Genomic DNA, 22,832 nt, shown 5'->3' with positions numbered 1-22,832 from the left:
GCTTGGAAGGTGACTTCCCGCCTATATATATATATATGCGACACTGATTTACCACACTGCGGCGAAAACGTCTTGATGGATGAACATGCTTTAAGTACTCCTTTATTCTGGCTGATTAGAAATTGAATGGCAATTGAACTAGGCTAATAGCGAGAAAATACAATAGAGACTACTTCGCAGAGAAACCCCTATCCCAGAACCTCCTGAATAACCCGAACAGTTCGGTCGACGATCAAATCGATCTCTTCACGGGTAGTGTTATAAGGCGGCGCCAGAATAATATGGTCACCATTAGCACCGTCGATACCGCCATTTCCTGGCATCAATGAAATTGCATTTCCAGGCTTAAGACCTGTCGCGTGCAAAGTTCGAGAAAGCGCCTTTGAAGGTGGGTATGGCTCTTTCGTCTCTTTATCCTGAACGAATTCAATCTATATCCATGTTAGTAAAGATCAAAAGTTGAAATGAAGAAAACTAACCGCCCAGAACAAGCCTCTGCCTCGAATATCACCCACGTGAGGGTGACTATCTAAACGCTCGTGAAGACGCTGACCCAGATATTCTCCCATCGCCCGCACATTGGACAGCAGGTTATCATCTCTTATAATTTGCTGCACTCTATATGCAGCCGCACAGGCAACCGGGTGGCCCTGGTATGTCTGACTGTGGACAAAAGCGCCGGTACCCTTGTTCAGAGTATCGACGACATGCTTGTTGATGAGCAACCCGGCAACCGGGGCATAGCCGGCGCCGAGTCCCTTGGCAATCGTTTGGAGATCAGGCACAACGTCTTCTTGCTCCCAAGCATGGAGTGTTCCGGTGCGGCCCATGCCGGACATTACTTCGTCTAGGACGAAGAGCGCTCCGTGTCGCTCGCAGACGGCTTTCAGTGCTTTGAGGTAGCCGGGAAGTGGGGGGACACAGCCAAGTGTCTATGGAAATTAGTTAGCACGTTTAATACAGTGGACTGGGGTATACTCACAGCACCTGGCATTGTCTCGGCTACAAATGCACAGACAGTGTTGGGGCCAAGTCTTTGGAATTCGTCCTCCAGTTCTTGAGCTAGCCTTGCGACATACTCTTCGTTACTTTCATTGGCATTCATTCTGCGGTAGGGATAGCATTGGGGCACGTGGTGGACATTCTTCGAAAGAAGACTTTCATAGATTCTCCGGCGGGAGGCGTGGTGTCCAACAGCAAGAGACCCGAGGGTATTTCCGTGGTAGGACGACTTTCGCGAAATGATATTAACTCGCTGGGGCTCAGGGACGGGCAATTCTGTGAAATACTGAATGGCCATCTTCACAGCAGCCTCAACAGCTTCGGTACCTATTGTCATTTTAGTAACCAAGGTTGGTTCCGCATGGACAAGTCTCTTACCCGAGCTTACGATGTAGACACGAGACATCTTGCCTCCAGTTGAGTCTACCAAAAACTTTGCCAGACTCTCTGCAGCACTGTTGGTGAAGAACATAGAGTAGCAGTAGGGGACTTTCTTCAGCTGATCCAAGATGGCTTCGTGGACACGCTCGTCGCTGTGACCCAGACAGGATACAGCTGCACCACATGTTGCATCCAGAATTTCGAGACCATCCTCGGTTAGCAAGTAGCTGCCTCGACCACCGACGATATTCAAGGGCTCATTTCGCAGCTGGTGGTAAAGGACTCCGCTGGATGGTTTGATGCCAGCGAGGTCTACCTGCTTCTCTGATGGGGTAGGCACTGAATCCCCTGCCACTTCTGGTGTGTAGTCACCCATTGTATAGATTGATTGCACCAAAGGGTTGGTGTATGAAAAGAGAAAGGATGAATCAAGCGATGCTCACTGAGGATGTTCGATTTGGACTGGGACTTGTGCTGGGGGGATGGGAGCCATATATATACTCACCCCGCATAGCCAAGAATCAAGCTGCAGAATTATGACACTGTTACTTGAAAAATAGGCCATACATAACGCCGTGATTGGCGAGTCTCACCTTGTCGCGCATCTTGAAGTTCATACTTGGCCACGATAAGCTAATCCCAAAGAGGAAATCTTTGTCGGACCCACGTTTGTTGGCTTCAACGTGAATCTGATAGGTTGTATAATCCGTCAGATAGAGCTTATTGATAAGAAAGAATCTCTGGGGATCGCGCTTTGATTTCACAAATTTACTGGTCACACAGATACATTCAAAATAGGCGCCATAGAGGGGTATCGCAAAGACTTTCGAATACGAGGACCGATCACAGCCCAAACAGACATTACTGAGTAAACAAATTCCCAAATATGCAACCAGTGACCTCGGAAGCCCTACCCGAGAACTACGATGCAGCTGCCCACCAATAGCTCGTTAATCAGCCAGACCGCCCCTCGTTGATATGCCACGCGATTGTTCTCCGCAGTCCCTCTTCCAGCCGGATAACCGGTGCCCATCGCAACACCTTTCTCGCCAACGTGATATCCGGCCGACGCACCGTCGGATCATCTACTAATGGCGGCAGATATGTAATAGACACGGTGGACGGACCAGTCATTTGCGAAACAAGCTCGATCACGATTTCAGCTAGTTGCTGGATAGTGAACTCCCCATCATTACCGATATTCACCGGGCCTTTGCTATAGTCGCTCTGCATGAGCGCATACAGACCCTGTGTACAGTCGGTAACATATTGAAATGAGCGAGTTGCCGTGCCGTCACCGGTTATCTTGAGATCTTCACCGGCTAATGCAGATGCGATGAAGCTTGAAACGACGCGGCCGTCGCTCGCGCCCATGCGCGGTCCGTATGTGTTGAAGATGCGCGCGATGCGAATGTCGACGTTGTGTTGCTCTCGGTAGGCGTAGCAGAGGGCTTCAGCGGCGCGTTTACCTTCGTCGTAGCAGGCTCGTGGGCCGAACGAGTTCACGTTGCCCCAGTAGTGCTCCGGCTGGGGGTGGACAGAGGGGTCACCGTAGACTTCTGTTTTCATGGGCATATCCTGCGTCAGGTACATATCGAGGGATAGAGGGGGCTGGGGTTGTGCACTGCTAACCTGAGGTGCTGGTGTGCAGAATGCGTATGTTTCTGGATCTTGCAAGCTCTAACAGATTTTGAGTACCGAGGAAACAAGTGTTCAAGGTCGACACTGGGTCTTTTTGATAATGGACTGGGCTTGCTGGGCAAGCTAGATTGTAGATCTGGTCAATTCCTTCAAGTTCTGGAAGAGGATCTTGGATATTGTGACTGGTTCTTAGCGAGGGATTTCATAGGCGCGCAGGATAAATTTACTTAATAAATTGAAACCGGGGATTGTTTTCTAAATGGCACAAATTTTGCGATGAGCCACTCTGAAAACTGTCGAGCCCAATCACCGTATGGCCATTATCCAGGAGGAAATCGACCAAGTTCGATCCCAAAAAGCCTGCTGCCTACATATTAAATAGACTATATGTTAGAGATCTGGACTAATGTGTTTTGAATATTGCTTACTCCTGTCACAAGCACTTTGAGTGGACCTTTTTTGTAATCCATAGAGCTCGCTGTTCTATCCTCTGCCTGTCGTGTAAAAACACAGCAAGAAAAAAAAAGGAAGGGCGTTAGAGAAACCTAGTTTAAATATATCAGAGTGGTGGCATTCCTTCCGGGGCTGGAAATTCACGAAGCCATGCGATCTACTCGAGGTATCCTGCACAAAGATCCAACTAGTGGGAATGTGGCTGGCTGTATGTAACACCTTGCCTTTGAACCTTTTGTGGCTAAGACATTTTGATGCACTAGAGAAGATATTGTCTAACACAAATGGTATACATGATCGAAAATCTCAAAGAATAGTAGGCAAAGGGCCTGCGCATTGACATTTGGCAGCCAGCCACCTTCTTTTGCCGCATGCACTATCCACAGCCACACTTCATTTGCCCAGCATGAATAGATTACTGAACAATTCTATCAGACATCCGTTTTGATTTGATACAACGGCCATATATATACAATAAGTACATGGAATTGTCACTTTACACGGATCTTCATTAATCTAGAATTATCCTATTTAGTATCCCAACAGATCACGATGATTAATCGTGGTAATGTACAGCTAGACATAAACATAACGTATGAACGTCCAGCGTTCGATGGTAGGCGACCGATATCCTATATCGTGATCGCAGAATATGCAATTACGTTGAAAAGACCTGAGACTGCTTCAGGGTATCAACCTTCTCTTACAGCAGTGTCACATATATGCTAACTACGGTTAGTAAACTTGATGGAGTTAATATGTATAAGGAGGAGCTTGAAATACCTCTCGTCTGATCTTAAAGTCCTCGTAAACTCCCAACCAAAGGTTTTTGACGCGGCAGTCATCCTTATACCCAGTTGCCGGATTCAACTCGCATTGAGGCTGCGAATCTTCAACCACACCAGGGAGAGCTTTAATCCATGGCTACGGAACGAGTTAGCCTTTCTAGAAATTATTGACGACTGATACCCATTTCGAAACCTGACATACCTTAGGAACAGGCCAGTCGGAAAAATGCAAATATTTAGCCGCTTTGAAAGCCTTTTCGGCATCCCACGTTTCGCCTGAATTACCTAGATATGCCTCGTGCTTATTGGAGCGGAACTCTCCAGTCAGGAGAATATACGGCCGATGCGGTATAATAAGCGTACTATCTTTGTACACGTTGTTCATAATCTCCATGTCAAAGGTGCTAGAGTTGGCCCTAGAAACTGCATCCATTGTGCGATCGAAGGAAGCTGCAGACGGTTGAATGAGAATGAGTGCAGATGTGAAAATTCCCTTTTCCGGCTCTTTCCAGTAGGCCAAGGGCATGGCGACGGGGCTGGACGGGGCTAGGAATAACTCGTCCATGGTCTGAATACAGGTCAGTTTTTGTTGTAACATGCAACTCCATGACTGATTTACACACCTGCAGAATGGTTGCATCCGAATCCAAGTTAAGGACCCGGTCATACTCTGTTTGGTTAAAGGCAAGCAGTTTCGTGTAGCTCTTTGACCACGTCACTGACAGAAGCGTTGCAAGGTTAGCTTCGTTTTGGATTATAATGGTGGCGTTAATCAAGTGCTCTGCAACACTGTATGAGCTGAGGTCACTCACCATCACTCCCAGATTTCATCTGTATCTCGATTGGCTTGAGCTTGACCTCATAATGGTCCCGAGCATAGCGAAGCATACAGCTTTCCCTTGAACCACCGGTCTCAGATGCGGACCAATCAGATGGGTACATCAGCACGCGATCCGCTTTACTTCCAAGCCGGTGGAGGCTCTCGAATAACATGATCGAATTGCACAAATAAAACCGGTCGGTGGCATATTGGGTGTACGCAAATCGCGACCAGTTGACATGTTTCCCGGATTCAACAGCGAAGTCATAATCAGAATCGATGAAGCGGTTCGTGCTTCGAAGTTTTAGTAACGTCACAACCCCCAAACAAGCAGCCGCAATCACGAAGATGGCGCGAAGCAATTTCGGAGATACAATGGTCCTGCTTAACATGATAGCGTTCTACTCCAAGAGAATGTCCAGCTATCTCGCACTCACGAGGGTGTTCTCTAAACAGCCAGTCTATGCCAAGATTATCTCAGGAGAATAAGCGAATGTTTTGCAAAAGTGGCACACGCCAAGCCGCTCAGTTAGCCCCCACGGGGTTCTTTCAAAGTAAGCGCTAGGCATGATTTGACGGACGCTAGTAAATTGTGGACTGCTTATTGGCGGTGGAAGTCCACAACAACAGGTTTCCAAGGGTCTGCTTGGACACAAGAACTGTGGATTTCCTTGATCTGTTTGCCTCCAGAGCTATCACCAACTCCCAAAGTTACCTGACTATGCAAGTGCTGCTGCTTCAATCTCACGACTAGAGCTTATGCGGTTGATACAATAGACATTGTAAGTAGGGAATGCTTATTTGCTCGGATGATGGCTTTTTTTTAGATTCTATGGTTGCTTGGCGGGACGAGGTATAACCTTCACTAATGGGGTCTCATTGTGTCCAAAGTTATGGGATTTGATAGGACCAGCGGTCAGCTCAACTTTGGACATGATCCAATAACCCGAGTACTATTGATATCATCAAGTTCATCTCTCTCATTCACCAAACCTCGAGCAGTTCCTTATTTTCGACAATGGTAGGACAGCGTGGGAGATAAACCGAATATAGGGTAGGTAGCGGAGTGTTCCGATTATGATTTCATCGAAGTGCCAAATTCGAGATAAATGAAATTCTCCATGGAGCAAGCATATCTAGACATAACAGGGACCGTGCTTGTCAGCCTCACCCAGACTCATCACGTGTTTAAGCGAGGATAGAAACCCCCAATGCCTACTTCGACCTAATAGTAGACTACAAAATAGAGAGACGCACCGATAGATATACGGAAAAGGGAGCCCATATGACGGCGCTATGTCTTGCAATTTCGACTGCTCTGCTCCCGCCCCCTTATCTCCAAACAGCGATATCACTGGGATTGGGGTACGAGTCTCCCTTTCTCTCGATCACGGGCGCATCTCACATTCTTAGATCGTTATCAACAATATCGTGACTACTTGCTTCGCGGTAGTGATCATTTCCCTCTACTACTTCACTTCCTACGATCCAACCCGCGACCCATTTCAAAATGCTCAAAGTCTACCGTTTCGACCCAACCCGATTGACGTATCCCCCTTAGCATTGTTCAAACTCTATCTAAGCCCTTTGGTTAAAATTGGCAAGAGCGAAAAACTTGCGAAGGTTCTAGTCAAGGTGTGTTCCCTTATGAGATTGAATCGGTGAATGAGGCATGATTAAAACTTCGAAAACAGTGCATCCGAGCAATGAGCGACATACAAATTGTGACAGGCTTCTGGATCCTGGTCGCCGGGTATTCCCAGCTTAAATGTGGCCTGGCAACCTATCATTGGCTAGTCGTCACCCAAATGGCCTGGCTTTCCTGCCTGACCCAGTTATCTTGCTTAACGCATCTGCGCAACTATCTCCACGACCGTCCTATCGAGCGGGCAATAAGGGTACTCTTAGTGGGCGTATTGGCGACAATGTTGATCGTGGGCCTTAGTTTTACGGGAAACTATCGCTGGGCCTTTGACGAAGACAATGATCACGATCACCCGACTATCATCAGTGACCCTGCAATCTGTCATATGCACGCTCGTCCGGGGATGAATTCGGCATTCTTTTCGATGCCTCTCTCGATTATCTTGATTATCGTTGGATTTGCTTCGAGGGTAATTAACCTCTACGATAAGACTTCACGTGGTGTTGTTAGAGCCAGAACCTTCCTTGCAGGACCCATACGAAGGTTGTTACGCATTGTGTATAACTGGAGCCGCGCGTCTCGCTCGCCGCGGAGTCTGAAATTGACACTTTGCTACCTTCCCCTTTTATCTGTATACATCACGGGTTTGGTGTTCGTGGATGTGTGGGATTCCGCCATTATAGAGGTCAGATACGGGACACGTGTGTGGATTACATCCTATGTTTTCTGACTTGATATTAGGTCGGTTGGTTAATCATTGCTTCTGCGTTCGGTATTTCCAAAGTGATAGGGGCAATAAAGCGACCAGAAAAGATGGGCCTCGACGCTTCGTTGACTGGGTTCAATGATTGGTCGTTTGGCCAAGTCGCTTCTATGGTGACACTGGTCGCACCACTCATCACAATCATCGATTATTTCCAGGAAGGTGAGTCAAACCTAGGGATTATCTAGAATCAACTGACAAGTCTAATACTTCCTTAGAAGATGAGACCCGCGCACAAGATGAGGTACAACCTGTACCCCTCGAACTTCCTCTCCCTTCAATATCAAACCTAAGCATGGACCCCAACGACCCCGACAAGGATTGGATCTCCCATGGTCAAATATTCGGTCTGATCGATGTGCATATATTCCCATTTACTTTGAATGTTCTTTTGTGGTTGGCAGATCGTGACCCTTTTGGCAAGATAAAGAAGACTTTATTGGACGATATCCTCATCTTCACGGGTAGTAGGATGGTTGTACCCATTCTTTGCTGTTTGATGGTGGACACTGTCTTTGCGGAAGTAGCTCCTATGAGTATGTCTTACAGCATGACCCACGTGGTGGTAAAGCTATACGGATGGATATCTATCTTTGGCTCCATTTATAGGAAGATGACGTCCACTCTCCTATCGCTCCTTGTTATCGGTGCTTTGGCGTATCGATTATTTCCCTCTTTCAAGACTTATTCTCAAAGTACCATAACTCCGAGTACCATGCCTCCAAGTACCATGTCTCAAGGCACCCAAATCAACAGCATCCACTTCAGCCCCCCAAACAACGACTCTACGCGATCCCGAGCTTACCAGCATCGACTTCATGCTAAGCAACGGTTCCGAGTTTACCAGAAACGACTTCACGCCAAGCAACGATCCCGGGTTTACCAGCAACGACGACTTCACCTCCATGCCAAACGATGACTATGAATTTGCATCTGCAACACTGACACCAATCACGGCTCTAAGCCCGTGTCAAGCACCGACCGCAGTTTCGTCAGCACTGCGTCCTCTTGCTCGGAGGTGCCCTTTGCACAGGGGCACTTGGAAGGGCTTCAAGAAAGCTGCTGATGAAGAAGGCTCAAAGGCGCTTGAAATGTTCTAACAAGATGGATTTGTCCAACATCAAAAGCATCAGCCACCGAAGGATGGTGAGCGATAAGTAAATTATTTGTTTGAATCCAAGTGTCGAGACTAACGTTAGCAAGTCTCAGGTCAATTTTGCCGTGATATGGAGTTAGTTGGCGACGATTAACACACTGCTGAGAGCACGGATCGGCAGTGGACGCCTGGAATGGCTGGGCAAAACGAGTTGCAATAAATACTGATAGCCTCATATTTTCGATCTCGGGAGGATCCAGAGAGGAGTCTAGATTGATATTCTAGGGGTTTTGTGCGGTTTCATGTATAGCGAATAATTGCAGATTATGAGAGAGCCCCTTCATAATCCTTCAGAAGCCTTTGTGGCTTGTGAAAAGAGCGTGGAATTCGACCAATGAACAAAGGACGGGAATACGAGGTCCTTGTCCCCTGGCAATGTTCCAAGGTGGGCGTATGAATGGATCAGCCCCAAAGAGGCAAAGATTGAATAAATGTCCTCACAAATAACCCATCGCCAAAATTTATCAGAAATGGGATTGAGCATGTGACAATATTGTAAGATATCAATGGGTCAATGTAATCCGTACATATCTCGAGGTCTTCGCCAAGAAGGGTGACTCACTACTTTACCCCGTAAGACTGTAAGATTGTAAGACGCAATCTCTTCAGACAAACTTCGCGACTTGCCTATCACGCAGAACTAATCAGAAATCGACTTGCTGATCTGTCAAGTCACCAAGCTACCTAATCTTCTTTCCAAGCCCAACATCCCCACACCAAGATGGCTTCAGTATCTGTCTTCCCCTTCGACGTGGGAGAGGCGTCAAACGAACGTGTCAAGCTCATTCCCTTCAATCCAGAGCAACATTGTGAAACCTTCTTCCGCCTATCATCACCCCATCCCGACATATACGCCCACATGCCCATGCCTTCCCCGGCTTCAGCAACCGCCTTCAAATCTCTATTCTACAATAATTGCACGAGTCACATTCTGTCCTTCTCCAATCCAGAGTCATTCGCCTTTGCCATCATAGACAAGACACGGCCGCCATCCGCAGAAGACCCCGAAGGTGAATTAGCTGGCACTGTGAGCTTTATCCGTACATCGCCGATAAACATGTGCACAGAGATTGGATTTGTTGTCATCCTGCCTCCATACCAGCGAACCCATGTGGCAACTAATGCTGTTGGACTTGCTCTACAACTTGCCTTTGAGCCCACGGAGAAAGGTGGTCTTGGGTTGCGCAGAGTACATTGGATGGCTAGCACGATGAACCCTGCTAGTGCTCGACTTGCGCAGAGGATGGGATTTGAACAGATTGGGATTATACCTTGGCATATGCGGTTTGTGAAAGGGAAGACGAATGGGAAAGTGGGAAATGGCAGGGAACCGCCGCCTGGAGGTGATCCTGAGGATTTGTGGAGAGATACCGTGAGTCTTACTTTGGCATGGGATCATTGGGAAACTGGTGCGAGAGAAAGGGCGGCGAAAGCGATGGAGAGATAAGTATCTTTAGCTGCTGACTGCACGGAGAACGGTTGCTGGTAATTACCGGCGTGAAAACCGCTTCAATGCTGAAGACGGCATATCAATTCCTCTAGGCAATTTGGCCATAAATCCCAATTTTCTCTTTAGTTCAATTGGTACTCACACTTTACTCCATGTATCTGGGTATCGGATTGTCCATCGACTATATCTAGTAGTGATGGTGAATAGTATGATGTTTTCTTTTTGAATATGAATGAGATGCTGGCGGCTAACCTGCCTAGGTGAGCAGCAACATGAGCCTCTCCGATTGGGTTATCCAGATTCGCCCATAAGAAATTGACTACTATATGCTCCAATCAAAGCACTTGTATCTTCAGCTGCTTCGTCGGCCATACGGTTCAAATGGCAAGGCTCCAGCAACAATTGCCATCACACTGTATAGGGCCGCGCAGATGTAAATCGGGACGGGTGTGCTGGTCTGTTAACGATATAAGCATTTCCCTCAGAAGAGCAAAGAATAAATCCCTACATTTGCCGCCTGCCCGACAACGGCACTGACGATCCCCATGATCCGATTGAGTCCAATGGCAACGCCATTTCCTGTGCCCCGGTGAGCGGAGGGGAAGACCTATAAAGCTTAGATACGGGTTGGCAGGGCTAGCAAAGTGAGCAGACACATACCTCGGGGGTGTAAGCATAGAGGGTACCATAGTATACGTTCAAGCAGAAAGAAATAGCGCACGTAAAGCCCACGTTCTGGTCTGCAGTGCGCACTTGCGTATAGCAGAAGAAGAAAACCATGGTGACCACAGCTCCGATGATCATGGTTCCCCGACGGCCCCAACACCAGGACGAGCGACACATGAATCCCGCCAGAACAGGACCGAGGATACCACAGGTGTTATTGATGGCGTAGTTCCGCCAGGTGATGTACGGGCTACTCTGTCCGAAGGCTGCGCCCCGGGATGCAAGATAGGTGGGGAGGAACACGTTGTAAAGCGGATAGGCGAGGCCAATGAGGAGCCATGAAAGCCAGACCAGAGACGTTGACAGAGCCATTTTGCGAGTTGCGAAGAGTCCACAGAGATGGAAAAACACTTCGCTCGGCGAGATGAGTCGCACAAACCAACCATTCCCTGGGGCTCTGCGAGAAGTTTGTCCACATGCCTGAAGCCGCTCGATAGTGAGACTACATGGGCGGTTGTGTCGATCGGCAATGTTGCGTAGAACGTGTACTGCTTGCTCGTCCTTTCCTTCGGAAATGAGAAACTTGGGGGTCTCTTCAAGGCGGACGATGGTAACACGGAGGACGGAAAGAACGAATATCAAGGCACCGGATGTGTACCAAACATAACGCCATCCTTGATTGTTGTCACGAGTACAGGTGGCTGTATCACCACAGGAGAAATTGGGAAGAAACGCCCAAGCAAACAGACCTGCGATAAGCTGACCCAGACCTAGATACTATCAGTCAGTTCAGTCTTTCGATAGAAGGTTCACTGGAGAGTGTTAGCTCACCCCACCAAGCTGCCATGAGTGTCAATAGCCACTGTTCTTTGCTGGGGAGGTATTCTAGGAAGACCGTGGTATCGAGAACCAGGTTTCCACCGGCACCAAAGGCACCCAAGCAGGTAAACAAACCCAGAGTGACCCAAGAGGGAGCAGCCCCCGCAACAATAGTGAATACGGACGAAACAAACAGGGAGAAGTTGAAGGCGAACCGTCGGCCGATAATATCTGCCGAAAAGCCCCAGAAAATGGCACCCACCAACATACCGACATAAACGGCGATGGTGAGCCCAGTGGAATATGATGGGTTGAACTCTAACCTAGCCTGGGTCGAAATAATCGACTGGATCAAGAGAATGAGCGAATCAACTGCGTATCCGAATCCATTCAGGCAAAACAGTTTCCAGTGGTGACGTGTGAAGCCAATCTCATCAATGGTCTGTAGAGGACAAATGACCTCGAGTTAATTGCATGTCTCATTCATAGCGCGAGGATATTGATTTCCCACATCATTAATAAGCGTCATTTTGGCAGTAAGAGCCTCGTCCACCTTCTCTCCCTGCAAGATATCTTGGTCTCCATTTTGAATTGATCTTTCCTCCGCCAGCAAGGAGTTTGTCCGGTGCTTGTTCTTGCCCGCTGTATCTGTAGGCACAGCTGAGCTAGGGGGATTTTTAGCGTCCATCGGGACCGAGGGGTGATGTTTCTCTGGGTTCCTCTAGATTTTCGGCTGAAGAAAAGAGGCTGTTGCGGCTACGAAGTAGTCGAGAGAGAATGAAGAAAAGCAAGCAAGGAATTTTGACGCCACGAGGGGCAGGGACCCCTGTGAGTGGAATTAGCGTCGGCAAGCACCAAGCCCGCTAATAGGTTTCTTCATTGGTTTTGGTATGGCTCTTATCGAGATTGATCGCCGCGAGAGATGTAGCCATGAAGTCGAACGCAGTCGACAACCTCGTGGCACCTTGATTGTGATTATCTAAGGTCATATGTGCACATGTACCTGCAAGGGACTTTGATTTATGTCACGTTTTAGCCCTCTCAGCCCTTTCAGAGACAAATATTCGAATGTTACAAAGCCGGGACTTGGCGCACGAGCCTTCACCCGACTTTATGACTCGCGGAAGGGGAAATGGCGCTATTCCCAACGGAGTTAACTGCGCACTTGGGATGTGGGATACAGGGGATATCTCTTCATGAATGTTGTTTCTTAGCTGTGTGATAAGTCCCATGACGGAGATTTGCGACGTTAAATAATGTCGTTTAGGCGTAGGGAAAGACGTTCACACTAACATCTCAAAATAGTTACCTTAGAAATATAAGTTTGAGGCCTCAGGCAGTGGGCAAATATAAGTCGCGAGAACAGGACAAACTTTCCAAGTGACAATCCCGACGGTGCAAATATGCCTGAATCCATAGAATAAGTGCTTTCCACTAAATATCTCCTGAGTATATCTTCATATTCGAGATCACCACACAGCCATTCTTGGGGTTCCAGGCGAGCGTATTCGGAAGAGTTGAGACCGATTGGGTCATCTAATGATATGTATCGATGCCATAGTAATGATACCAAAAAGATCCAGGTAGTGCAATTAAGAAGGTTATTGTACCCTCTTTCCTCGGCAGAATGGCTTATTTACCTGAGGATGGATGTATTCCTGGCCTGTGGATCGTTTGCTTTTCGGGGTAGTCGATGAGACTTAATGTAGCTGAGTGCGAACAGGCCACGGACTTGGTCCATATCTGCTGGAACCAGGGGATTTGGCCATAGGCTGGAATCAATATGCTGGCCGTTGAGCAATCTGCATCAATCTCCTCGTTGAGGATTGGGCTGATCTCGCCTATTTGTTTCAGGACCTAAGATGACTTCGGACAATGAGATGTCCTTTTGTTACCACGATCTGCCATCCTGAAAACTGGAAAACCAGGAGGATCGTTCTTGAATAGTCGCATGTATTTTCAGTCCATGTTGATGGTAGCACGTAAGATAGTGAAGGATTGCGTCTTAGCACGTAACCTTGAGAAAGACCCATCTCTGTCAGCAAAATGATTCAAGTCTTGTCTTGGCCTCAGAGATAGGCTGAGAGCTAGCAAGGCTGGTGCGTTCTTTTGTGTGAGAGCGTGCAAGATTTAAAGTAAATTGCGTGAGTTATTGCGCAAAATTACCCCGAAGAATCGCCATGCTTATGTTCTGGAGACCCGCTAGAGAAACCGACAGGACGCAATCAAGATTAGTGTTGGGCTTAGTGCCTAGCTTTCTCCTCACCTTCTGGATATCAGCGCGAGATGATTGTAGGACCTTTCAGTGACGCGATCACTAGGTCCGCTGAGGACATATCTAACTAGTCGTATAAAATTAGTAGAATCGCCGGGATTAATCCCAGCGAAAGACCTTGTACAGTTATCAATCTACGCACTGGGACATTCAGTGCCAAAAAATTTCCCAAGGCACGATGGGAACCGCGGGTGATTCTCAACAAGCGACAACCGCCTCAGTGTACAGCATAGACGCGGAGAACCAGACCAACAACGCCCAGAGAGATGATGTTGTAAAGCCTGCCAGGTCATGGAAAAGTTATGTATGGGACACATGGGAGCTTCCACCAGACCAACGTTGGATGCTTTTTAAAGTTGATGCTTACGTCCTCACGTTCGCATCTCTTGGTTATTTTTTGAAGAATATCGACCAGTCAAATGTCAACAACGCCTTTCTCAGTGGCATGGAAGAGGATCTAGAGATGTTTGGCAATCAACTAGTGACCAGTATGTGCTTTCCCTCTCCCGCAACGGTTCTTCCGGTCATCTTTGGATAGAGTCGAGAATGTTTCCGGCATTTTCTAACGAGTATTGCTTTAGGCACGTCTATCTGGACTGTGGGATACGTTATTGGCCAAATTCCTTCCAACTTGTTGTTAACCAGAATCTCCCCCCGATGGGTCATCCCCACGCTGGAGGTAGGATGGGGACTCGCGACTATATGTACATCAAGCGTGAAATCGTATCAAGCTCTGTATGCTTTGCGCTTCCTTGTCGGTTTCTTTGAGTATGTCAAACACCCCAAGATTCAATTTACTGCTAGTGTCCAGTTGCTGATGGCGTTGTAGATCAGGATTTTACCCCGGCATCCATTACTTACTGGGATCATGGTACACACCACAAGAGATTGGAAAGCGGGCAATGATCTTCTGGCTCGCTGGTTCAGTTGGCACTTTGTTTAGCGGTTTCCTCCAGGCCGCTGCATATACAAACTTGAACGGGATACATGGTTACGCTGGATGTATGTGACTGCAATTCTTCTGAATTTTCCCTCCCCGGGCTCTTGGATTCTATCATCATATCCTTTCAACTCAGCCCAAACACAAAGACATGAAACAACTGCTGACGGACGAGAATAGGGCGCTGGCTTTTTATTATTGATGGCATCATTACGCTACCTCTTGCGCTCGCTGGATATGTATTCTTCCCGAACCTCCCACAGAGTGGCAAGAAGACATGGTGGACGACAGAAAAGGAGCATCAGATGTCAATTAAGAGAATGCAAAACATTGGACGTGCTGGGAAGCAGCCTTGGACTAAGGCAAAGGTGAAAGGGATTCTGCTGAGCTGGCATACATATCTTCTTCGTGGGTCATGCTCTACGTCTTTCTGGTCCTGGAACTATATTAACACCCCACAGCATTGCTATACATCCTTTGGAACAATGGCTTGCCTCAGCCTGCCATGGGCTATTGGCTGAAGAGCTTTAATGCAGACCCTGCTCCTGTCCCCGGGAAGACTTACACTGTCGCACAAATCAATAATTGTGAGTTTGATTTGGTTCTGCATCCACGGACCTAGCTAATCTCATACAAGTACCACTCCCTACGACCGGTGTACTCATCGCGATGTCATTGGTTTGGGCTTGGCTGTCTGATGGGCCATGTCGTGGCGCTCGCTGGCCATTTATTTACGCCGGTGCCATTTCTGCTGTAAGTTCAGAGAGGTTATATCTGTCAAGTGACTTTCATGCTACGGTAACTAACTATTATTTCTATTACACAGCTCATCTTCGCCTCCCTGATGATGAAGATGCCCTTTTACACAAATATCAACGGTCGTATGGTTATTTATTGGCTGAGCAGTATTGGTGTAAGTTTGCCATTCCATGAAGTTTTCAATCCTCAGATCTTAACACTACTTGCAGGGTGGTGCTGGTCCCTTAATTTTGAGTTGGATCAACGAAATCTGCTCTGATGATACAGAAAAGCGAGCGCTGCTTGTTGCGATGGCTAATGACCTTGCCTATGTTGTACAAGCCGTCGTGAGTCTCCTTATATATCCCACTGCTTCAAGGTTCGTACTAACGAGATTGAATGAAGGCTCCCAATTTTGTGTGGAAAACCACAGCATTCCCTCAAGCTCCCAAAGGATATACTTGGTCGATAGTACTTCAAGTATTGCTCAGTAAGAAGCTCTTTCCCCGTTTGGATCCTTGTTTCCCACTGACAATAAATCTCTAGTCTTGGGCACCGCGACTGTTCAATTCCTTTTGTGGCGCGATAAGAAACAGGCAGCAAAGGCAAAGGCGGGTCTCTCGGCTATTGACCCCCTCGAGTCATTGTCTATAGAGGTAGATAGCTCGGTTGCATCCAGAGAGGACGACGGCAAAGTGGCTAGCACTTCTCGGGTCAAGCAAGTTGGCCTGGATTAATGAAAACAGGCACCTAAACGTTTGATATGAATTCAACCCCAACTACAATATTTGATGCTATATGGTCAAGATATGTATTGAAGCTTTGTCACTGTACTTCTGCTATGACAGAGTTCCAATAGTTTAATTACTAGCATATTTCGTTTGCAATGATCTCATATAAATTGTATGACTTCATATGTCTTGATTGAGACTGCGGGGTTCGCTCGACCTGCATATATACACCGCTTGATGAGTTCAACAGCCAAATTGAGCTCCAACGACTGTCCAGCAACATAGATACAATCCTCCCTTCGATAATCCTATTTCGGTTGATAGGATCTCATCTCAATATGGTATTCCCATACAAGCACGTCTTGCTGGTTGGAGCTACATCGGGAATCGGTAGAGCACTAGCCGATCGTCTGATACAGGCTGGCATCAAAGTAACTGCCGTAGGACGGCGGACTGAGCGTCTCGACGAGTTCACTGCAAAGCACGGCGAGGAAAAGGCCTCGGGGCTGAATTATGACGTCAGCGATATTGACGGGGCTCCCCAATTTGCCGCGAAGTCAGTTGGCGAATGCACTGATATGAAATTTGGCGAACATACGGTATTCTAACACGAAGTTGAAAATAGTGCAATCGCTCAATATCCAGATATCGACTGTGTCTTTCTCAACCCGGGAACTCAACGGAAATACAAGTTAACTGACCCTAAGGATGCGGACTTGAGTGATTTCAGAGCAGAGATGGACGTCAATTTCATCAGCTACGTTGCTCTGACTCAAGCATTCATTCCACTATTGATCCCCAGGCCCACACCAACAAGCTTTATATTGTTAGTACACAATCTCCAGAACAGGATTCTTTCTGGTAGACATTCTAATCTGTTCTGGGCAGTACCACATCGCTTCTGGCTTTGGTGCCTGCGCCGAGGATCCCTGCCTATTCAGCCGCTAAAGCTGCGTTGAGCGCATTTGTGTACTGTCTGCGAGACCAACTGAGGGAATCGAATGTTCAAGTAATCGAGTTGGCTCCGCCTCTTGTGTCAAGTAAGTGGAATCTCGCCTCAACCCGATCCCCGAATGGTGGAATGGAAGATAAGGAGTATTGTGCTTATCATCATGTTGCGCATAGCTGAACTACACGATTATATGGGCATTGAGAAAGGACGAGGTATGGGGATGCCAGTTAAGCAGTATGCCGAAGATGCCTATCAAGCATTGGAGACGGGAAGCGATGAGATTCTCGGCGCCAGCGTTGGACCCACGGAGGTCTTCCAGGATCTGGTCGACAAGCGTCGTAAGATCTTCGATGAGTTCGCCCCAATGCTTCGTGATTGAAAGCTGTGTCTTCAAGCCGTTCTGTCACACTCCGACTGCCATTAAAAAGTTGAATAGCTAAACCAGATCCACAATCTGAATGTCTCCAGAAGCAATGACGAGATTAAATGCGCAAAATAACTGGATGAGTTTATATAATAAGATAGTCATGTTGTCGCTCCGATCCCGCATCGCGAGTCTGCAAAAGTTAGCCAGAATCAAGTAAGCCCATTCAGAAGGGAACTCACAAAAAACACCCATGGAATATTACTGCTGTCATTTTTCGCCTGTCTACCTCGACTATCCCAAACAGACTTAAGCAGAGAAATCGACACATGGTTTCCCACCCCACCATGAGCCCGGACATGGTCGAACCGCAAAAGGACGTAATGCTGAGCGTACGGGGACAAAGCATCGGCCCCAGCCATAAAAAGTGGCATGACCGCCAACTCGATCAGATGACAGTCTGCGGGAATTTTTGCCAAGGAGTCCAAAATCGCTACCACGGAATTTTGTATTATCGGCGCCTCAGCCGGTTGGGTGACATCCAACAAGCGAGATGTATGCAGAATGCAAGCGTGACGGAATGCCTCGGCAACTGCAGACCAGCGGGGATCATCGTTTGGATATCTGTCGGTCTTCAAATGCCATGAGTAGAACTCATTTCGACAAGCATTGAGGAGTCGCTTGTACTCTAGTGTTCCTAACTTGCCCGCGGCGTGCGCCTTGGCGTGTTCTATGACGTTTCCCATGACCAGGAACATCTCGCGTGGACAGCCATTGACTCGCTCAAATTTCAAGTCGCTCAAAGTGGCAACAGCTTCACGAAGCTCCTGGGAGAAGCATAGCCTTCGTGGATCTGCAAGTGAACGAATGATGTCTAGCCTGATAGACATGCGTCAGAACTGGGATCGGACACAAGAACGATATGAGATCACCTGCCATGCTAGATTCCCTAAGAAAAATATCGTTCTTTCATTTTCTGTGGATAGGGTATCACACAAGTGCAACTGGTTGCAGATAGACAGTGCACCCGTAATATGAACTCCGTGAGTCGAGACGCCCGATTCGAAAATCTTCATTCAGATTCAGCCATCAGGTTGCGTCAAGATCGAATAGTAAAATGCAAGATTGTCAACTCACATCCTGAAGTAACAGTATCTGGATAGTAACAAAAATCCCATCCCGTTCATTTTCATCCAGCTCGCCAGATATCCTGTTTCGGAGAGTTTCTCCAAGACAGCGTATAGCTCTGAGTCGATATTCAACAGCCAGTGTTTCTCGCAAATATATATCTTCTTTTTGTATTCCAAGGTGGCATGCCGAAAGTCCTAGAACTGCATACAGCAGCCCTACTTGTTCGTATGCTAGAGGTAAAACATACACTTGGTATGGGTTGTCCGCGCCAGTAGCTGGAAGCGCGATTTGATGTGGACATACAATCTTGTCATCTGAAAAGCTTCGGGTTAGTCAAGGGTCATTTGAACACCGAGGATAAAGTAAACACACAATGTGTCAACAAAAGTTCCGTCTGTTCTAGAATTAATAAATCGTCTAACTCCACGGCTCGCCCTTCTGGCTGTGGCCGGGAATGGTCGAGAATTGGCAGTGGTTCAACATTCTGATCCTCGCATGAGGTCAAAGCACTTGGATACTGCCGATCAAAATCTTTATGGCTGGCATTTGGATGATTGGTTCCGATGTCTGGCTGATTTGGGACAGTATCACGGCTTACAGTAGGGACCGCCCGGTTCTTCCACTTGCCTCGGGTTGCTATTCCCGCAAAGCGGAATTTTTCCGGATATCCTTTGCACTCGAGGCCTTTGGTGACACATCTTTGACAAACGGGTTTTGTGCGGTCGCATTTACGACATTTTTCACGGCATGTTATACAAGCCGGGCCTAGTGATCGTCAGAGCCGCGTCTTCTCGGTGGATGTCTCACAAACCTCCCGCGGGCATATCCTCTCACTGACAAGGATGTTGAAGAGATACGTTCTCCGATAAAATCGACCTCCGACGAGGGAGGAGAAAGAGAATGGGCCTAACGGCCAAAAGCCGGGGATAACGCCACGTGACGGTTTCCATCATGGTGATTGTCAATCTCATTTTCCTGGTTCTTCATGGCATTTAATGAACTGATCTCGTGTTCTACACTTCAATTGTCCAATGAAGCACAGGAGTGACGTGGCCTTGTTTACCAGGCCTCAAACTAATGGTATTCCTAACGTCGGCCATCCTCTCCACAACAAATGTTACATTTTCTCCTCGCTTCATAGAGATCATCTATCATCGAGCCTTTTCTTGGAGTTTCCTGGTTCCACTGCGAGTATATTTTCCCTACGCGCTGGGATTGACTAGCGTTGGCGGCAAGCGAAACGCACTGGGCTTATTGGATCTCGGAAAAGTGCGCCGCCAATGGATGCCCTTCATTAGGCGCCATACTTCGAACAGTGCCAACATATAGAAATGTTAGTGTCGTTTCATCATATGCACCTAGCAACAACGAAGGCTATCTTTAGGATGCTCTACTCTCAACAAATGAGGCTCGATCGTTCTCGGCTCCCGTTTTTTGTTTAGAAACGGAACTCTGCGTTTAATTCGAGATCCCAAGAGGCTCCGGTGCTCGAGAATCAGCCACGCAAATCCTAGCTTGCTGTGATTTGGTAGATCGATGCGTTGTAAAGCTCCTGGTGCCCTGCTTGGCACGTTGATTCCCAGTTGGACTGGGTCTAAATACCAATGCATCTCTGCCCTGGAATTTGATCGTGGCTCTTTTTACTTTTACTATTATAATGCAACATTGATATACTTACACCCGAGCTTCTCTTTGGATCATGCAACTAAATCGGATAATCGATGAGCCAAAGCAGCTATTTGTCTCATCTAAAAGCACTGAAGATCATGACAACCAATCCCCACCATCCAACTCTTGGATCGAGCATCTTCTATTTGTCCTCCTCACTGTCCCTTTGGTTCTGAGCATTCTTCTCCTATACAGCGATGCCTCCACTTGGCATCTCCCAGACAACCTGTATGTTTTTGTGAATACAAATCGAACATCAGTCCAGACAGCAGTCCAGATTTTCGGTGCTATCCTGGCAGCTATCGAAGTCTTCGCCCTCTGTCGCTTGATCAATTTGACCACTCGCATTCGATTTACACAAACCCCAGTCTCCCTAAACGTGCTTGGATTCTGGTCAGCACTGTCTACTCCCTCGACAAACTTCGGCCTACCTTTCTGGATGATTACCGTCACAGTGCTTTTCGGAAATCTGTCCGCTATCATATCAGCACTATGGACTGGTGCCTTGACACCGGCAGATGCTATCGGGACCCAACACTCTTCCCTGCTCATTCCTGATTGGTCCGACTTAAGTTTAATCAAAGAATACCCTGGCCAAATCGACAAGACAGGGTTGACAATTCGTGAGACAATAGGTTACTTCACCTACTCAGTGGGCCTAGGTCTCCTGGGCTCACTGCTATCCTCCATTAACTCTGCCTCCCCAATCAACGGTGGCGTTCGCGATCACCCCAAACTCGACAACACTCGATACAATTATCACGGCCGTTCTTACGGAGTTGGCGCAAGCGCCGGTCTCTCCGACGACAACCTTGTCGCCATACCCCACGCGAACAACTACACCTTCAATGAAATTGGTCTTGATGCCTCCGTTGACTGCATTTACAATACCAGCTCTCAGTTTGTACTTCAACTCCTTGCACAAACCACTCTCCACGCAGCTCGCGGGCTACTTCCCGACAGCAACCTCAGCGCACCTGAATACTCAGTCTACGTTGGTCGAGGTGACGATGCAATTGTTTCATTGGGGGTGGCGGCGTCTCCAACCGCATACACTGCAAAGCGGTACATGGCTATCGCTGCAGGGAACTACTACAAGAATTTGGATAAGGTCCAGTGTGCTGTGACATTCAACCCAGCTCTATTCAATGTCTCGGTCGATATCCGAGGACGGAACATCAGCGTCAGCAAAGTGAATGAATCCGAATTATCATTATCAATGGGCCCAGTCCATAATATCGATCCCCATCACAATATAACCCATGTGGTCATGCGACAACTCGAACTCATTGCCAACGACCTGACCAGTTACTATCGCTCGACCCTTGGCGACGCCTTCAATGCTAGCATTAGTGATTATCGCACTTCCGTCGCTGGTGGGAATCTATCGGAGACGCAGATCGTGATGAAGGGAATGGAGAACGCAGTTACATCCTTGGTTGACGATATCCTGGTTGCATATGCGTCGGCTCAATTGGTGGTCAGTAAATTTAGGAAGTCCACACCAGTATTGGTCCAGGTCGCTGCTCTGCGCGTTGGATCGCGGCCCTATGTCATTACCAGTGCGGTGATAACAGGTTTGATTGTGCTTCTGGTTATTGCGGAGGGCTTTCGAATGCGATGGTGGAAGGATCTTCCGTCTTTTGATTATCAGGACAACCGAGCGTTGATTGTGGGTGCGTCTAGGGGTGGGAAGGGTGTTGCAGAGTATGCTGAGCGAGTGGAATGTAAGGATCTTGGTAGAGTTCCGGTGATTTGGAGAAAGGGCCAATGGGATCATGGGGAAATTGTTTTCCAGCCCATGCTGGATGACTCGAAAGAAGATATTGAGGATACAGCATCTGATAGGACGTCGGTTGCTTGGATATGAGGCCACAATGGAGTACAACATTGTGTGATAATAGCTTGGCTGTGGGATATAGCAAGCGGATTGAACATGTAAAAGCATACGTTACTGAAATTGTATCATTTTTCTGGCGCTGCCATCGCATTCCCAGCTACTGACACCGCGCTCTCCCAGTAATAGATCATCGGAGGACATGCAACAGCAGAAAAAGAGCACCGTCAAGAACGGTATGGACCCTTCCTATGCCGCAAAGCTCTACTGCTATAGTAATAACTGCTATGAGAAAGCCACAAGGCGCACTTATCTCCGGATCCTGGACATCAGGTGACACAGGGTTGAGTACACTATCTCCGATTGAGTACCCTATCTCCGAGTCATCATGAGGCTGACCTCTGTTGTTCTCACACATTTCATTCCTCTAAACTACACAAATCTCTATCCTACACACATCTCTATCCTACATCGGCTTTGCTCCATTCTATCAGATCAATTGTATTATAGGTTCGTGAAGTCAGAACCAAAGAATATCAAATCGTCCCTTGCTCACGGGCCTAATAGCCCTCCCTCTCTTACAAACACCACCATCCCCACTACAACCAAACA

General features: G+C 47.6%; 11 protein-coding genes across 11 annotated transcripts; 5 read left to right on the top strand and 6 right to left on the bottom strand.

Annotated features, from left to right (window-relative positions):
• Positions 1-188: 188 nt before the first annotated feature.
• N7447_002035 (Pyridoxal phosphate-dependent transferase major region subdomain 2) lies at positions 189-1,759 on the bottom strand (the record flags this gene model as incomplete). Its single annotated transcript, XM_057226311.1, has 4 exons — positions 189-431; positions 480-932; positions 983-1,329; positions 1,381-1,759. 4 exons carry the CDS (start codon positions 1,757-1,759, stop codon positions 189-191), a joined length of 1,422 nt encoding a protein of 473 aa, XP_057090327.1.
• Positions 1,760-2,337: 578 nt separating this feature from the next.
• N7447_002034 (UDP-glucuronic acid decarboxylase family protein) lies at positions 2,338-3,518 on the bottom strand (the record flags this gene model as incomplete). The annotated part of the gene is made up of 4 exons (XM_057226310.1): positions 2,338-2,942; positions 3,016-3,206; positions 3,252-3,391; positions 3,453-3,518. Coding segments are annotated over 4 exons (1,002 nt in total), but the record flags the coding sequence as incomplete, so codon positions are not given.
• Positions 3,519-4,169: 651 nt separating this feature from the next.
• On the bottom strand, positions 4,170-5,477 carry N7447_002033 (uncharacterized protein; the record flags this gene model as incomplete). Its single annotated transcript, XM_057226309.1, has 5 exons — positions 4,170-4,202; positions 4,261-4,401; positions 4,468-4,833; positions 4,889-4,983; positions 5,078-5,477. The coding sequence occupies 5 exons, from the start codon at positions 5,475-5,477 to the stop codon at positions 4,170-4,172; spliced, it is 1,035 nt and encodes a 344-aa protein (XP_057090325.1).
• Positions 5,478-6,381: 904 nt separating this feature from the next.
• Positions 6,382-8,412, top strand: N7447_002032 (uncharacterized protein; the record flags this gene model as incomplete). Its single annotated transcript, XM_057226308.1, has 5 exons — positions 6,382-6,450; positions 6,499-6,720; positions 6,780-7,433; positions 7,472-7,655; positions 7,682-8,412. The coding sequence occupies 5 exons, from the start codon at positions 6,382-6,384 to the stop codon at positions 8,410-8,412; spliced, it is 1,860 nt and encodes a 619-aa protein (XP_057090324.1).
• A 958-nt stretch (positions 8,413-9,370) lies between these two features.
• N7447_002031 (GNAT family N-acetyltransferase) lies at positions 9,371-10,096 on the top strand (the record flags this gene model as incomplete). The annotated part of the gene is made up of 1 exon (XM_057226307.1): positions 9,371-10,096. The coding sequence occupies one exon, from the start codon at positions 9,371-9,373 to the stop codon at positions 10,094-10,096; it is 726 nt and encodes a 241-aa protein (XP_057090323.1).
• Positions 10,097-10,451: 355 nt separating this feature from the next.
• Positions 10,452-12,272, bottom strand: N7447_002030 (MFS transporter; the record flags this gene model as incomplete). The annotated part of the gene is made up of 5 exons (XM_057226306.1): positions 10,452-10,556; positions 10,608-10,706; positions 10,760-11,535; positions 11,597-12,026; positions 12,096-12,272. 5 exons carry the CDS (start codon positions 12,270-12,272, stop codon positions 10,452-10,454), a joined length of 1,587 nt encoding a protein of 528 aa, XP_057090322.1.
• Positions 12,273-14,037: 1,765 nt separating this feature from the next.
• N7447_002029 (uncharacterized protein) lies at positions 14,038-16,274 on the top strand (the record flags this gene model as incomplete). Its single annotated transcript, XM_057226305.1, has 10 exons — positions 14,038-14,347; positions 14,441-14,627; positions 14,689-14,861; positions 14,980-15,207; positions 15,261-15,386; positions 15,437-15,552; positions 15,626-15,712; positions 15,768-15,884; positions 15,943-16,027; positions 16,084-16,274. The coding sequence occupies 10 exons, from the start codon at positions 14,038-14,040 to the stop codon at positions 16,272-16,274; spliced, it is 1,620 nt and encodes a 539-aa protein (XP_057090321.1).
• Positions 16,275-16,606: 332 nt separating this feature from the next.
• On the top strand, positions 16,607-17,599 carry N7447_002028 (oxidoreductase, short-chain dehydrogenase/reductase family; the record flags this gene model as incomplete). Its single annotated transcript, XM_057226304.1, has 4 exons — positions 16,607-16,824; positions 16,894-17,094; positions 17,157-17,308; positions 17,394-17,599. 4 exons carry the CDS (start codon positions 16,607-16,609, stop codon positions 17,597-17,599), a joined length of 777 nt encoding a protein of 258 aa, XP_057090320.1.
• Positions 17,600-17,729: 130 nt separating this feature from the next.
• On the bottom strand, positions 17,730-18,474 carry N7447_002027 (uncharacterized protein; the record flags this gene model as incomplete). The annotated part of the gene is made up of 2 exons (XM_057226303.1): positions 17,730-17,777; positions 17,827-18,474. 2 exons carry the CDS (start codon positions 18,472-18,474, stop codon positions 17,730-17,732), a joined length of 696 nt encoding a protein of 231 aa, XP_057090319.1.
• A 3-nt stretch (positions 18,475-18,477) lies between these two features.
• On the bottom strand, positions 18,478-19,539 carry N7447_002026 (Zn(II)2Cys6 transcription factor domain-containing protein; the record flags this gene model as incomplete). The annotated part of the gene is made up of 3 exons (XM_057226302.1): positions 18,478-18,654; positions 19,086-19,480; positions 19,527-19,539. 3 exons carry the CDS (start codon positions 19,537-19,539, stop codon positions 18,478-18,480), a joined length of 585 nt encoding a protein of 194 aa, XP_057090318.1.
• An 875-nt stretch (positions 19,540-20,414) lies between these two features.
• Positions 20,415-22,253, top strand: N7447_002025 (uncharacterized protein; the record flags this gene model as incomplete). The annotated part of the gene is made up of 1 exon (XM_057226301.1): positions 20,415-22,253. One exon carries the CDS (start codon positions 20,415-20,417, stop codon positions 22,251-22,253), a length of 1,839 nt encoding a protein of 612 aa, XP_057090317.1.
• Positions 22,254-22,832: the final 579 nt, after the last annotated feature.

Source organism: Penicillium robsamsonii (genome assembly GCF_028829455.1).
Source record: "Penicillium robsamsonii strain IBT 29466 chromosome Unknown utg000001l_segment0_segment0, whole genome shotgun sequence".
Taxonomy (NCBI): domain Eukaryota; kingdom Fungi; phylum Ascomycota; class Eurotiomycetes; order Eurotiales; family Aspergillaceae; genus Penicillium; species Penicillium robsamsonii.
The sequence above is the reverse complement of the archived record's forward strand: the minus strand, read 5'-3'. Positions and strand labels throughout refer to the sequence as shown.